This window comes from Mirounga leonina, unplaced genomic scaffold, assembly GCF_011800145.1.
Source record: "Mirounga leonina isolate KUSES-001 unplaced genomic scaffold, KU_Mleo_1.0 Mir_170, whole genome shotgun sequence".
NCBI lineage: Eukaryota > Metazoa > Chordata > Mammalia > Carnivora > Phocidae > Mirounga > Mirounga leonina.
This window is the reverse complement of record NW_023270433.1, coordinates 42,379,082-42,396,006: the sequence shown is the minus strand read 5'-3', so window position 1 is coordinate 42,396,006 and position 16,925 is coordinate 42,379,082. Positions and strand designations below refer to the sequence as shown.

Sequence of the window (16,925 nt, the reverse complement as noted above, 5' to 3'; positions counted from 1 at the left end):
GGGATCAATTCCTTGATTTCTCTTTCCCCTGCTTCATTGTTAGTGTATAGAAATGCAGCTGACTTCGGTGCATTGATTTTTTTCCCCCTAAGTCTTGGTTAACTGTATTTTTTTTTTAACATTTTTTTAATTTAAATTCAGTTAATTAACATTTAATGTATTATTGGTTTCAGAGGTACAGGCCTGTGATTCATCAGTCTCATACCCAGTGCTCATTACATCACATGCCCTCCCTTAATATCCATCACCCAGTTACCCTTTCCCTCCATCTCCCTCCCCTCCAGCAGCACTCAGTTTGTTTCCTATGATTAAGAGTCTCTTATGGTTTGTCTCCCTCTCTAGTTTTGTCTTGTTTTATTTTTTCCTCTCTTCCCCCATATCTATAGCCATACCACCCTGAATGTGCCTGATATTGTCTGTGCATTAATTTTATATCCTGAGACTTTGCTTAATTCCTGTATCAGTTCTAGCAGTTTTTGGGTGGAGTCTTTTGGGTTTTCTACATAGAGTATCATGTCATTTGAGAAGAGTGAAAGTTTGACTTCTTTTTTGCTGATTCAGATGCCTTTTACTTCTTTTTGTTGTCTGATTGCTGAGGCTAAGACTTCCAGTACTATGTTGAACAGCAGTGGTGAGAGTGGACATTCCTGTCATGTTCCTGACCTTAGGGGAAAAGCACTCAGTTTTTCCCCATTGAGAATGATCCTTGCTGTGGGTTTTTCATAAGTGGCTTTTATGGTATTGAGGTATGTTCCTTCTATCCCTATACTGCAGAAAGCTTTTACCAAGAAAGGATGCTGTATTTTGTCAAATGCTTTTCCTGCAACTTTTGAGAGCATCATATGGTTTTTGTCCTTTCTTTTATTTTTTTTATTTTTATTTTTATTTTTTTTATTTTTTTTATTTATTTATTTGAGACAGAGAGAATGAGAGAGAGAGAGCACATGAGAGGGGGGAGGGTCAGAGGGAGAAGCAGGCTCCCTGCCAAGCAGGGAGCCCGATGCGGGACTCGATCCCGGGACTCCAGGATCATGACCTGAGCCGAAGGCAGTTGCTTAACCAACTGAGCCACCCAGGCGCCCTGTCCTTTCTTTTATTAATGTGGTGTATCACATGGATTGATTTGAGGGTGTTGAACCATCCTTGCAGCCCAGGAATAAATCCCATTTGGTTGTGGTGAATATAATCTTTTTAATGTACTGTTGGATCCTATTAGCTAGTATCTTGGTGAGAGTTTTTGCATCCATGTTCATCAGGGATATTGGTCTGTAATTCTCCTTTCTGGTGGGATCTTTGTCTGGTTTTGGGATCAATGTAATTCTGGCCTCATAGAATGAGTTTGGAAGTTTTCCTTCCATTTCTGTTTTTTGAAACAGCTTCAGAAAAATAGGTATTAATTCTTTTTTTTTTTTAAGGTTTTATTTATTTATTTGACAGAGAGAGCACAAGCAGGGGGAGTGGCAGAGGGAGAGGAAGAAGCAGGGAGAGGGAGAAGCACGCCCCCCACAGAGCAGGGGGAGCCTGATGCGGGACTCGATCCCAGAACCCCGGGATCATGACCTGAGCCGAAGGCAGTAGCTCAACCAGCTGAGCCACCCAGGTGCCCCAGTATTAATTCTTCTTAAAATGTTTGGTAGAATTCTGCGGGGAGGCCATCCAACCCTAGACTCTTGTTTGTTGGGAGATTTTTGATTACTGCTCCAATTTCTTTGCTGGTGATGGGTCTGTTCAGGTTTTCTATTTCTTCGGTTTTGGTAGTTTATATGTTTCTAGGAATGCATCCATTTCTTCCAGATTGCCTAATTTGTTGGCATATAAATTGCTCATCATGTGTTCTTATAATTGTATTTCATTGGTGTTGGTTGTGATCTCCTCTCTCATTTATGATTTTATTTATTTGGGTCCTTTTTCTTTTCATTTTGATAAGTCTGGCTGGTAGGGGTTTATAGATCTTATAAATTCTCTCAAAGAAACAGCACCTAGTTTCATTGATCTGTTCTCCTGTTTTTTTTATTTCTATGTCATTGATTTCTGCTCTGATCTTTATTATTTCTCTTCTCCTGCTGGCTTTAGGCTTTATTTGCTATTCTTTTTTTTTTTTTTTTTAAAGATTTTATTTATTTTTCAACAGAGAGAGAGACAGCGAGAGAGGGAACACAAGCAGGGGGAGTGGGAGAAGGAGAAGCAGGCTTCCCGCTGAGCAGGGAGCCCAATGTGGGACTCGATCCCAGGACCCTGGGATCACGACCTGAGCTGAAGGCAGACGCTTAACGACTGAGCCACCCAGGCGCCCTTTTTTTTTTTTTTTTAAAGATTTTATTTATTTATTCATGAGAGACAGAGAGAGAGAGAGAGAGAGAGAGAGAGAGGCAGAGGGAGAAGCAGGCTCCCAAGGAGCAGGGAGCCCGATGCAGGACTTGATCCCAGGACCCTGAGATCATGACCTGAGCCGAAGGCAGATGCTTAACCATCTGAGCCACCCAGGCACCCTTATTTGCTATTCTTTTTCCAGCTCTTTTAGGTGTAAGATTAGGTTGTGTATTTGAGACTTTTCTTGCTTCTTGAGAAGGGCCTGTATTGCTATATACTTCTCTCTTTTCATTTGTTTCCATGTATTTTTTTTTTAAGATTTTATTTATTTGCATGAAGAGAGAGAGAGCACACAAGCAGGGGGAAAGGCAGAGGGAGAGGGAGAAGCAGGCTCCCTGCTGAGCAGGGAGCCCAACACGGGGCTCAATCCAAGGACCCTGGGATCATGACCTAAGCCGAAGGCAGATGCTTAACCAGCTTAGCCACCCAGGCACCCCATTTCCACGTATTTTTAAAATTCTTCTTTAATTTCCTAGCTATTAAGATGCTCTTTTACCTCCATGTGTTTGTGTTCCTTCCAAATTTTCTCTTGTGATTGAGTTCACATTTTAAAGCATTGTGGTCTGAAAATACGCATGGTATAATCTAAGACTTTTGGTACCAGTTGAGACCTGATTTGTGACCCCATATGTGATTTGTTCTGGAGAATGTCCCATGAACACTTGAGAAAATGTGTATTCTGTTTTTTTAGGATGAAATGTTCTGAATGTCTGTGTGTCATTCAAAGCCCCTGTTTCCTTGTTGATCTTCTGCTTAGATGATCTGTCCGTTGCAGTGAGTGGGATGTCCCCTACTATTTTTGCATTATTATCAATGTGTTTCTTTAATTTTGTTATTAATTGGTTTATATAATTGGCTGTTCCCAACTTAGGGGCATAGATATTTACAATTGTTAGATCTTGTTGTTGGATAAACCCTTTTATTATGATATAGTGTCCTTCTTCATCTGTTATTATAGTCTTTGTTTTAAAATCTAATTTGTCTGATAGAAGGATTGCCACCCCAGCTTTCTTTTGATGTCCATTAGCATGATATATGGTTTTCCACCCCCTCACTTTAAGTCTGGAGGTGTCTTTGGGTCTAAAATGAGTCTCTTGTAGATACCATATTGATGGGTCTTATTTTTTTATCCAGTCTGATACCCTTTGTGTTTTGATTGGAGTTTTTAGTCCATTTACATTTAGAGTAAGTATTGAAAGTTATAAATTTAGTGCCATTGTATTACCTGTAACGTCACTGTTTCTGTAGATTGTCTATGTTCCTTTCTGGCCCTTGTTTCTTTGGGGCTCTCTCTTCACTTAATATTTCTTGCAGGGCTGGTTTAGTGTTCACAAATTCCTTTAGTTTTTGTTTGCCCTGGAAACTCTTTATCTCTCCTTCTATTCTGAATGACAGCCTTGCTGGCTAAAGTATTCTTGGCTGCATATTTTTCCCATTTAGCACATTGAATATATCATGCCTGTCCTTTCTGGTCTGCCAGGTTTCTATGAACAGGTCTGCTATCATTCTTATATTTCTACCCTTGTAGGTTAAGGATCTCTTGTCCTGAGCTGCTTTCAGGATTTTCTCTTTATATTTGAAATTTGCAAGTTTCACTATTATATGTCAAGGTATTCACCTATTCTTACTGATTTTGAGGGGGTTCTCTTTGCATCCTGGACTAGAATGCCTGTTTCCTTCCCCAGATTAGGGAAGTTCTCAGCTATAATTTGTCCAAATAAACCTTCTGCCCCTCTCTCTGTCTCTTCATCTTCTGGGACCCCTATTATTCGAATATTATTTTGCTTTATAATATCACTGATTTGTCTAAGTCTCCCTTCGTGATCCAGTAGTTGTTTTTCTCTTTTTCTCAGCTTCCTTATTTTCCATCATTTTGTCTTTTATATGACTGACTCTCTTCTATATGACTGCCTCATTTATCCTAGCTGTTAGAGCCTCCATTTGTTACTGCAGCTCAGTATAGCATTTTTAATTTTGGCCTGATTAGAATTTAGTTCTTCTATTTCTATGGTAAGGGATTCTCCGGTGTTTTCTGTGGCTTTTTTGAGCCCAGCTAGTATCTTTATAATCCTTGTTTTGAATTCTAGTTTTGGCATCTTACTTATATCCATATTGATTAATTCCCTGGCAGTAAGTATTTCCTCCTGTTCTTTCCTTTGGGGTGAGTTTCTCTGTCTCATCATTATGTCCAGAAAAGAAAAGAAGAAAGAGAGAGAGAGAAGACAAAAATAACAACAACACCACCAGAAAAAAAGCAAACAAAGCTAACCCTAAGAAAACAGAAACAAAACAAAATAAGAAAAAATCAAACAAGAAGTAAAACAGAACAAAAAGATCCTGGGTGTATTTGGTCTGTTTATTAAAAGAAACTAGATTCCAAAATAGGAAAGAAATAAAAACTTATATATATACAAAAATAAAATAAAATACAATGAAAGGAAACCAAAAATAAAAATATATATATTATATATAAAAATTTTAAAAAAGAATTGAAAAAATAAGAGAATAGCTGGAAAAAAACTAAAGAATAATTAAAAAAAACAAACAAACATGAATGCTATATACTGTTTTCCCCAAGAGTTGAAGTTTTGCAAATTCTCTGTGATTAGTAAACTTTGTGCTAGCCAGTTATTCCTGCTATTCTTCTGGGGTAGGGGCCTGTTGTGCTGATTCTCAGGTGACCTTGCCTTGATGGAATTGCACCCCTGTTGCCAGGGGGTCAGGCTCAGTGTGAGTGGCTCCAGATTGCCTATGTGACGCTGTTTTGCTCCCTGAAGGCTTTCAGCACCAAAGGGTGGGGGGGAATGAAAATGGTGGTGCCCCAGTCTCTAGCCCTGGAGCTGAAGTTTGTGCCCCCCACTCTTCAGTGAGCCCTCACAGAAAAGCAGTCAATCACTCTTGTCTCCCTGGTCTCCATCTAAACTGTGTGTTCACCCAGTCTGTGACCGAGTGTTTTTATCTCAGGCATGCAACCCAAGTTTTGAGTCTCCAGACTTTTTGGGTTCCTGTGGCACGGATCCACACTGTTCCTCCTAGGAACAGGAGCGGGGTCACCTGCGTTTCTGCTGGGTCCCTGCCCAGAAAGCAATTGTGTGACTGTGCAGCAGTTCTCAGTATGGCAACACCGAGCATAAAGCTGGCACCTAGTCTCACTTTTTTCAGCCAGCTTCCCCACTCTGATGCCTGGGAACTCTGCTGCTCTCAGGGCATCCCCATTCTTTTTGTGACCCCAGGGTTCCTGAGACCTCGCTTTCCCACCTGGAAATCTGCCCCACTTCGTCAACTAAGCACCTTTAAGCTAGGGACATCCCCCCCACCATAGCAGACCTCTGCAAGTTCCAATTTTGCACTCCTTTGCTTTAATACTTTGCAGTAGGCTCCTTAAGAAGGCTCCCTCCTCTCACTGTATCCTCCAGTGTATTGCCCTGGATTCACATCTCCACATCTCCTTCCAAAAAGTGGTTGCTTTTCTATTTGTAGAATTGCAGCATTTCTTTTCTCAGATCTTCAATTTCGCAGATGTTCAGAATGATTTGATAACTATCTAGCTGAATTCCAGGGACCAGATGAACTTAGTCCCCTACTCCTCCGCCATCTTAACTCCTTCCTGATTTATTTATTTATTTATTTATTTATTTTAGAGAGAGAGAGAGAGTGATCAAGTGTGTGCGTGCATGAGTGGGGACAGGGGCAGAGGGAGAGGGAGAGAGAATCTCAAGCAGCCTCTGTGCTGAGCAGGGAGCCAATGCGGGGCTCAATCTCACAAGCTTAACCAACTGAGCCACCCAGGTGCCCCTGCTTTGCCCATTTTTTAATTGGGCTATTTATCTTTTTATTATTGTAAGAAATCTTTATATGTTCCAGAGACAGGTCTCTTATCAGATAAATTATTTGCAAAGTTTCTGTCCCATTCTGTGGGTTCTTTTAAATTTCTTAGGCGTCTTTTGAAGCACAAAAGTTTTAAATTTTGATAATGTCTAGTTTATTTTTTCTTTTGTTGCTTATGGTTTTGGTGACCTATCTAAGAAACCAGTTCCTAATCCAGAGTCAGGAAAAATTATGCCTCTGATTTATTCTTAGAATTTTATAGTTTTCCCCATATGTTTAGATCTATGATCCATTTTAAGTAAACTTTTGTATATGGTGTGAGGTAGGAGTTCAGTTTTATTCTTTTGTTTTTGCATATCCAGTTGTCCCAGCAACATTTATTGAAATATTCTTTCAACAGATATTATCTAATATTCTTTACCCACTTAATTATTTTGACACCGTTGTCAAAAATAGGTTGTATATAGTTACGGGGCCTCATTTCTTTACTCTCAATTTTATTTCATTACTGTATATATCTTCCTTTATTCCAGTACCACACTATCTTAATTACCATAGCTTTGTAACAAGTACAGATGCTGTTTGTTAAAATTTTAACCTATATAATCTTCAGTCAATGATAAATTTTCTATTTTCTAATTTTTAAGACTAATTTGCCAATTTAGTTCAGTTTGTACAAACCAACAAAAAAGGTTGCTAAAGATTTTCCACTTTAATATCACAAGTTAAGCTCAAAAGAAGCATTGGGGAAGTGTCTGCTTTTGAAATCAGGCAACCTAACATTCTCAGAATATACTTATACTCTGAATATGAATCCTAAAGAAAGATCTGGAAAAGACTTTTCTCTTTAAATTTATAGTATTGTCTTCAGAATAGGGCATATTATATATAGATACTATTTTTGCAACTTAGAAAAGATTTCCTAACATCATTAAATGTTTCTACTGAATATCTAAATTGTCTGTCATAAATTTATTAACTAATATTTTCAACAGATTAACAGATATAAAAGAAAAAATAAACCAGTTTAATGAAGAAATTAGACAACTGGACATGGATTTAGAAGAACACCAAGGTAATTTTTCTGGAATTTTTATAATGTATAATAACAGATATATAGCAGTATTGATTTCATATTAACTTGGGCCTCAGGGACTATTTACCCGGGATTTATTATTTAATTCTTAATGAGATCCCTAACTTTAACTACTAAAATGCTTAACTGTACTTTAATAGTAAATATTATAATTAATGTTAAATTATTGCAGCTGACTAAAACCTTGAAATAAAATGGTGATATAATGACAAGAATTTATCTTGTTTTGCAGAACAATTTTTTTAAAAATGAAGTGAAACAGTTGAAAGTTGTTACAGATTTCTAATTTATACCTCCTTAATATGGTCAACTATAAATCAACTGGGGTAGGAATTGAGGAGGGGAGAGAGGATCATGTCACAAACAGAGAGAATTAATTCTGTAGGGGTCCCAGTAATGAGGTAGCAAGTACTGATTATTCTGATCCTTTTCCAACTTTCCCCAACTGTGAGATTTGAAGAGCCAAAGGGACTAGAACACTTGTATGTGTTCTGGGGTGTGAACAAGTGGAAATGGGGTGTGAATAAGTGGAAATGCTTTTGGTGGCTGTTGGAGAGCTATAGTGTATGTGTGGTTGGGGGAAGAGATTGGGCATTATAGTTTCCTTACCAGCTTCTTTCTAATAAGGATGAGAAAGGTGGGTTCCTCATGGCACTTTAATCACAGATTAACTGCAAACCGGTATTTATGTGCTCTTGGATTAGGAAGAAGTGACTATATATTCTTATGAGTTACATATGGTATTGTAAACCGTATGCATATACGCGTATACCTATTATGGCTAAAGAAACACTCATAGCAGGGAAAAGAGGTGTTCTATTCCTAAATAAATTTTTTACTTCAGTTTTAAATGTAATGTATTAGTTTTATTTATATTTTTCTTGATGTATGAATAATAGCATTAGCTACTATTGATTGATTACTTACCTGGACTGGGCACTATGTGATCTTTGCAAGAACTTTTTGAAGTCTTATAAGCCCTTTTATACTTGTTGAAGCTCAGAGAAGTTTCTAAAATTCCCACAGCTAGTAAAGGGTAAAGTCTAGATTTAGACCAAGTTCTCTTTGATCCCAAAGTTTTATTCTCTTTCCAAGCCTAATCTTGGCTTTCTGATGTGAAGTGCTACATTTGTGAAATAAAAATATTCTTATGATATGCTTACATAGTTTTATTTACATATGGCTAGTAATGGCTTTAAGTAAGACATATTTAGGCATATTAGCCATATAAGGCAGACAAACTTTAAGTCCCAGTTATTAGGTAAATAAAACTTATCTGAGCTTTTATTTTCTCATCTGCAAAATGAATATAATGGTCCTTCCTCACTAAGGTTTATGAATATTAAATGGCATATATGGCAAGAGGGGCTCAAAATAAATTGTTAAGACTAAGGTCATATTTTCTTTATTAAATTATTTTATTGCTTTTAATTTATGTAGATCCAGTATTCTAGATTTTCTTTATTAACAAATTATTCTAAGAAATCTGATAATGTTCTTGATTTTAGACACTTTATAGGAAACTTTCTGAATAATTTTCCTCATCCTAAATTTAAATTTCTAACAACATTCAATTTATTTTTCCAGTAAAGTAACTCATTTTGAGGGTACAATTTATTATTAATTGCTAGTTCTAAGATAAATAGAATGTTCTGAATTTTAGCTTCTGTTTTCCTTTTTGTTTTCTAGCCTTTGTCCTTTTTGATTAATGTGGAAAAAGACAATCTATAATGTTAGAAGGTTATGTATTAGCTCAGGACTTCATTATTTCTTGCCAGACCTATCACAGTACACTTCCAACTGGTTGTCCCACTTCCAGTCTTGCCCCCTCTCAGATTCATCCACCACAGTGTTGCTAGAGTGACTTAATGTAAAATTGATTCTGTGTCATTCTCCTGCTTAACAGTGGCTCCCCATGACCTATGAGATAAAGTTTAAGAATCTTTGCATGGCATTATAGTCCCTCTGCAATCTGACCTGTATGTTGTCAGTCTCCTCTCTTACTCATCATCTCTATCCTTATATTCTAATAATCTCCTTATGGTACTCCACACCTCACCCCCTTTACGATAAATCAAACTGTTTCATGCTCAATCCTATGCTCCTACTATTTATTCCTTTGTCTTAAATGTTCTTTCCCTTGTTACTTACCTTGGTAATTTCTCATCTTTTAAAATCTACTTCAGATATCCTTTAATCCACCGTAATAACCCTAACTTCTCTCCTTGACCTATTTCTGGGCTGAGCTAAGTGAGTGACCTCCTCCATTATCAGAGCACACTGTGCATAAATATATCACTGTATTGACCACACTGTATTACCGCTATCTACTAGGATGTTTGTCTTTCCTCTGAGGCTATACATCCTCAAAGGATCTGGACTGTGTCTTATTCACTCTGGTAACCTCTTATCAACACAGTGTCTAGGAAAATAAACAATAAATGTTTGTGGCATGAATGAAACAGTGCTATACTTTAGCAGGGAAAGATTTGTAGAATGAACAAAAGATGGAAGTTGGGCTCTATCAATTCTTTGCACCCTTTAGTTCTTAGGATATACATATGCACTCTTTTCTAGAGATAGTTGGATTGGTTAACAAAGGTTTTATTATTTTCTAGAGGATTCCTACCTTGGATTCATGATTTCCAGTAAAGTGGTGGGTTCTCACCTACATCTGCATTCTCAGCAGTTCCTTGACACAAGATTGTAGATAATCCACTCCTTAAGATGTGGAGGATAATCAAGATATTTTGACTTTCCAATTCATATTTTTTCCTGCCTCAGGCTTTATTCCCTCTGGCCCATTTTACTAATTTTATAGATGCTACCTTAGCTTCCGCTATTTATGGTACCTTTGTATAATCCACCTAAGGCCACCTTTTGCCTTGTAGGGGTTCTGGTTAAGATAACATATAAACTATAAATGATGTTTGTATATGTCTCACTTTGTTAGTAGTTGTTTCATCCTTTCAGTTTTGCATAATTCATTTTAAATTCAGAGGCATCCTTGGATACTAGGCCAGGTACAGTTGTGTTTTCTGCTAGGTATTAATGGTGGCTGTGTAGTCCAATATCTTCCTTAAGTGCATTATATTTATTCATTTTGGCAAGTCTCTGAAGTTTTATTTTGCCAAAGGTTACATTGGGTAACTATGTCTCAAAGCTAACTAAGTAAATTCAGTGAACAGTTATTTGACTATTCTCTGAAAATCTTCATTGTGCAGATGCTGAGTTATCCTCATAATACACTTGGACTTTTGACCAATTCTAGATAGGCTTCTTTGATCTAAAATCTTTACTTTTTCTTTGTTAAGTGACCGAAAAAAATAATAATCTCCTTGCAAAAATTTCAGTATAATAAAATAGCATTTCTCTTTTCATACTGCTAAGGGATTTAATTTTATCATCTTGAATATTTTCTAGACTTCACCCAGATAGTAGTTTTACCTTGGTGATGGATGAGGTAATTTTTTTATATGGGTTCTAAACATATTTAGATTGAAATACATATACTGTCCTGTAAGTAATTGTTATTATTATTTATGCTAACTAGAAGCAATGAGAAATAGTTCTATTGAAAGTTACTAAAGTGGTCAGAATTTGGATATAAACTACATCATTGCTAAAGCAGAGCATTATTGGCAGATGCCGTACTACTTTTCAGAAAAGGCAGAACCCATCCAGATTTCTCCTTTCTCAGCTAAATGCCAGCCATTAAATTTGCTTAATTGTTGCTTTTTAAATATTGCTTCTGCCTAAAGCCAGCAGAAGGGAAATAATAAAGATTAGAGTAGAAATAAATGATACAGAAACAAAAAAACTAGGAGGCACCTGGGTGGCTCAGTCAATTAAGCATCTGCCTTTGGCTCAGGTCATGATCCCAGTGTCCTGGGATCAAGCACTGTGTTGGGCTCCCTGCATAGCAGGGAGTCTGCTTCTCCCTCTCACTCTCCCTCTGTGCTCTCTCTCTCAAATAAAATCTTTAAAAAAAGAAGAAGAAACAAAAAGTCAGTAGAACAGATCAATGAAACCAGAAGCTGGTTCTTTGAAGGAATTAATAAAATTGATAACCCCCTAGTCACTTAGCAAAAAGAAAAGAGAAAGGACCCAAATAAATAAAATCACAAATGAGGAGAAATAACCAACACAGAATGCAAACAAAAGAGAACATTATGAAAAATTATATACTAACAAATTGGGCAATCTGGAAGAAATTGATAAATTCCTAGAAACATATAAACTACCAAATCTGGAACAGGAAGAAATAGAAAACTTGAACAGACCCATAACCAGCAAAGAAACTTAAGCAGTAATCAAAAATCTCCGAACAAAACGAAAGTCCCGGGGCCAGATGGCTTCCCAGGGGAATTCTACCAAACATTTAAAGAAGAGTTAATACCTATTCTTCTCGAACTATTCCAAAAAATAGAAATGGAATCCAAACTCATTCTATGAGGCCAGCATTACCCTGATTTCAAAACCAAAGACTCCATTAAAAAACAGAACTACAGGCCAATATCCCTGATGAACATGGATGCAAAAATTCTCAACAAAATACTAGCAAATCAAATCCCACAGTACATTAAAAGAATCATTCACCATGATCAAGTGGGATTTATTCCTGGGTTGCAAGGGTGGTTCAATATTTGCAAATCCTTCAACATGATACCCCACATTAATAAAAGAAAAGAACCATATGATCCTCTCAATAGACGCAGAAGAAGCATTTGACAAAGTACAGCATCCATTCTTAATAAAAACTCTCAACAAAGTAGAGATAGAGGGAAGATACCTCAACATCCTAAAAGCCATATATGAAGGATCAATAACTAATATCACCCTCAATGGGGGAAAACAGAGCTTTTCCTCTACAGTCAGGAGCAAAACAGGGATGTCCACTCTTACCATTGTTATTTACTATAGTACTGGAAGTCCTAGCCTCAGCAATCAGACAAATAAAAGACATCCAAATCGGCAAGGAAGATGACATGATACTTTATATAAAAAACCCAAAAGGGGCTTCTGGCTGGCTCAATCAGAAGAGCATAGGCCTTTTGATCTTGGGGTTGTGAGTTTGAGCCCCACGTTGGATGTAGAGATTACTTAAAAAAAACAAAATCTTAAAAAAACAACCAAAAAAGTCCAAAAGACTCCACCAAAAAAAATTGCTAGAACTGATACACGAATTTAGTAAAGTCACAAGATGCAATATCAGTGTACAGAAATCTGTTGCATGTCTATGCAGCAATAATGAAGCAGCAGAAAGGATAAATCAAGGAATCGCTCCCATTTACAATTGCACCAAAAACCATAAGATACCTAGGAATAAACCTAACCAAAGAGGTAGGAAATCTGTACTCTGAAAACTATAACACACATAGGAAAGAAATTGAAGGTGACACAAAGAAATGGAAAAACATTCCATGCTCATGGATAGGAAGAACAAATATTGTTAAAGTGTCGATACTACCCAAAGCAATCTACACATTTAATGCAATCCTGATCAAAATACTACCAGCATTTTTCAGCTAGAATAAACAATCCTAAAATATGTATGGAACCAGAAAAGACCCCAGATAGCCAAAGCAATCGTGAAAAAGCAAAGCTTGAGGCATCACAGTTCTGGACTTCAAGTGATATTACAAAGCTGTAGTGATCAAGACAGTATAGTACTGGCAGAAAAACAGACACATAGATCAGTGGAACAGAACAGAGAACCCAGAAATGGACCCACAACTATATGATCAACTAATCCAACAAAGCCAGAAAGACTTAATGGGAAAAAGACAGTCTCTTCAAATGGTGTTGGGAAAACTGGACCACTTTCTTACACCATGCACAAAAATAAATTCAAAATGGATGAAAGACCTAAATTGAGACAGGAAACTATCAAAATCCTAGAGGAGAACACAGGGGGTAACCTCTTGGACATTGGCTGTAGTAACTTTTTTTTTTTATTATATTATGTTAATCACCATACATTACATCATTAGTTTTTGATGTAGTGTTCCATGATTCATTGTTTGCATATAACACCCAGTGCTCCATGCAGAACGTGCCCTCTTTAATACCCATCACCAGGCTACCCATCCCCCCACCCCCCTCCCTTCTAGAACCCTCAGTTTGTTTTTCAGAGTCCATAGTCTCTCATGGTTCGTCTCCCCCTCCAATTTCCCCCCCTTCATTTTTTTTTTTTATTTTATTATGTTATGTTAGTCACCATACAATACATCATTAGTTTTTGATGTGGTGATCTATGATCCATTGTTTTTGTATAACACCTAGTGCTCCATGCAGTACGTGCCCTCCTTAATTAATACCCATCACCAGGCTAACCAATCCCCCCTCCCCCCTCCCCTCTAAAACCCTGTTTGTTTCTCAGAGTCCATAGTCTCTCATGGTTCATCTCTCCCTCCGATTTCCCTCCCTTCATTTTTCTCTTCCTTCTCCTAATGTCTTCCATGCTATTCCTTATGTTCCACAAATAAGTGAAACCATATGATAATTGACTTTCTCTGCTTGACTTATTTTACTTAGCATAATCTCCTCCAGTCCCATCCATGTTGATGTAAAAGTTGGGTATTCATCCTTTCTGATGGCTGAGTAATATTCCATTGTATATATGGACCACATCTTCTTTATCCATTCATCTGCTGAAGGGCATCTCGGCTCTTTCCACAGTTTGGCTATTGCGGACATTGCTGCTATGAACATTGGGGTGCATAGGGCCCTTCTTTTCACTACAACTGTGTCTTTGGGGTAAATACCCAGGAGTGCAATTGCTGGGTCATAGGGTAGCTCTATTTTTAAATTTTTGAGGAACCTCCACACTGTTTTCCAAAGTGGCTGTACCAAGTTGCATTCCCACCAACAGTGTAAGAGGGTTCTCCTTTCTCCACAACCTCTCCAACATTTGTTGTTTCTTTCCCTGACCATTTTTGCCATTCTAACTGGTGTAAGGTGGTATCTCAATGTGGTTTTAATTCGAATTTCCCTGATGGCTAATGATGATACATCTCCAAAAGCTAGTGAAACAAAAGCAAAAATGAACTTTTGGGACTTCATCAAGATAAAGAGCTTCTGCACAGCAAAGGAAACAGTCAACAAAACAAAGAGGCAACCCAGAGAATAGGAGAAGATATTTGCAAATGACACTACAGATAAAGGGCTCGTATCCAAGATCTATAAAGAACTTCTCAAACTCAACACCCAAAAAACAAATAAGTCAAAAAATGGGCAGAAGATATGAAAAGACACTTATCTGAAGAAGACATACAAATGGCTAACAGACAAATCCCCCCTTCGTTTTTCCCCTCCTGCTATCTTCTTTTTTTTTTTTTCTTTTTAACATATAATGTATTACTTGTTTCAGAGGTACAGGTCTGTGATTCAACAGTCTCACACAATTCACAGCGCTCACCAGAGCACATACCCTCCCCAATGTCTATCATCCAGCCACCCCATCCCTCCCACCCCCCACCACTCCAGCAACCCTCAGTTTGTTTCCTGAGATTAAGAATTCCTCATATCAGTGAGGTCAAATGATACATGTCTTTCTCTGATTGACTTATTTCGCTCAGCATAATACCCTCCAGTTCCATCCACGTTGCAAATGGCAAGATCTCATTCCTTTTAATGGCTGCATAATATTCCATTGTGTATAATATATACCACATCTTCTTTATCCACTCATCTGTCGATGGACATCTTGGCTCTTTCCACATTTTCGCTGTTGTATAGTAACTTCTTACAAGATATGTCTTCTGGGGCAAGGGAAATAAATGCAAAAATGAACTGTTGGGACTTAATCAAGATAAAAAGCTTCTGCACAGTGAAGGAAATAATCAACAAAACTAAAAGGCAGCCTTCAGAATGGGAGAAGATATTTGCAAATGACATGTCTGATAAAGGGTTAGTATCCAAAATCTGTAAAGAACTCAATCAACTCAGTACCCCCAAAACCAAATATTCCAGTTAAGAAGTGGACAGAAGAAATGAATAGACATTTTTCCAAAGAAGATATAGAGCTGGCTAACAGACACATGGAAAGATGCTCAACATCACTCATCAGGGAAGTACATATCAAAACTACAATGAGATACTACCCACACCTGTCAGAGAATGGCTAAAATTAACAACACAGGAAACAACAGATTGGCAAAGATGCAGAGAAAGGGGAACCTTCTTGCACTGTTGGTGGGAATGCAAACTGGTGCAGCCACTCTGAAAAACAGTATGGAAGTTCCTCAGAAAGTTAAAAATAGAACTACCCTATGATCCAGCAATTGCACTACTAGGTATTTACCCAAAGGATACCAAAACACTGTTTCAAAGGGGCACATGAACCCCGATGTTTATAGTAGCATTATCAACAATAGCCAAATTATGGAAAGAGCCCAAATGTCCCATCATCTGATGAATGGATAAAGAAAATGTGGTATATTTATACACAATGGAATATTACTCAGCCATAAAAATGAATGAAATCTTACCATTTGTAATGACGTGGATGAAACTAGAGAGTATTATGCCAAGTGAAATAAGTCCCTCAGAAAAAGACAAACATTGTATGATTTCACTCATATGTGGAATTTAAGAAATAAAACAGATGAACCTAGAGGGGGAAAAAAGAGAAGCAAACTAGAAAACAGACTCTTAACTATAGAGAATAAACGGAGGTTTCCTGGAGGCGTGGGGGGGGGGATGTGTTAAATGGGTGATGGATATTAATGAGTTCACTTGTTCAGATGAGCACTGGGTGTTGTATGTAGGTGATGAATCACCAGATTATATACCTGAAACTAATATTACAATGTATGCTAACTGGAATTTAAATAAAAACTGAAAAAATATTGCTTCTGAATGAAAAAGAGAAAGTTATGGAAAAAGCACTATTGTTCTGGGTAAAGAAAAAAAAAACAAAAAATAGATAATAGTAGCCTGTATTCTCATTTAAACAGGATATCCTTTCAAATAAGGATCCTTTTACTTCAAGGTTTACTTCTGACATGTAGCCAAGTAATTTGTTTTTGTAATTGTTGACTTAGAAATTTTTTATTCTCTCCAGAAATTAATACTTGAGAGTTTATATATCTCATATTGAAGCTTCCTCAAAGTAGGTAATGTTTCTTAGTCCACTTAAGTCAGATCCTTACTTTATTCTTCACTATATTACATTAAATTCTAAAAAGAAGAGTGTTACTGTTTTAAAACATGACAAAAACACGGAGTAGGAGCACAAAATAAGTGATCAGTCTTCTATGCAAAATTCTGAAACTTTTGAAATTGGGTTGGTTCTCAGCTTTACCCGACGTTGGCTTAGGTTTAGGCTTTCTCTAGTCTGCTCAGTTAGTTGCCACTTGTCTATCTGCTTACAGCTTTTGAAATTTTATTTCTATTATTTTCTTTTTTAATTTTCCTTATTGCTGGGAGTTTTACCTTTAAAAATTCTTTTTACTATAGTTTTAGTTGAGTTTGGGAGAGGATTAGAATTAACTGTGCATATTCAATTTGCCATCTTTATCAAGAAATTACCAGTTTTATAAGTTTTATAAACTTTACTTAGAATTTCTAGAGTTTTTTAAAAAGATTTTATTTATTTATTTGACAGAGAAAGAGAGACAGCGAGAGA

At 37.1% G+C, this 16,925-nt stretch overlaps 1 protein-coding gene across 2 annotated transcripts in view; it reads left to right on the top strand.

Annotated features, from left to right (window-relative positions):
• IFT74 (intraflagellar transport 74) overlaps nt 1-16,925 on the top strand; it is an 89,497-nt gene that overhangs the window by 42,816 nt on the left and 29,756 nt on the right. For both annotated transcript variants that reach the window (XR_004681310.1, XM_035016528.1), the window contains exon 13: nt 7,194-7,273. Coding sequence is in view for 1 of the 2 variants with exons in the window: in XM_035016528.1 (XP_034872419.1) it covers nt 7,194-7,273 (80 nt within the window). In the remaining variant the exon portion in view is untranslated. The remainder of the gene's footprint in view (nt 1-7,193; nt 7,274-16,925) is intronic.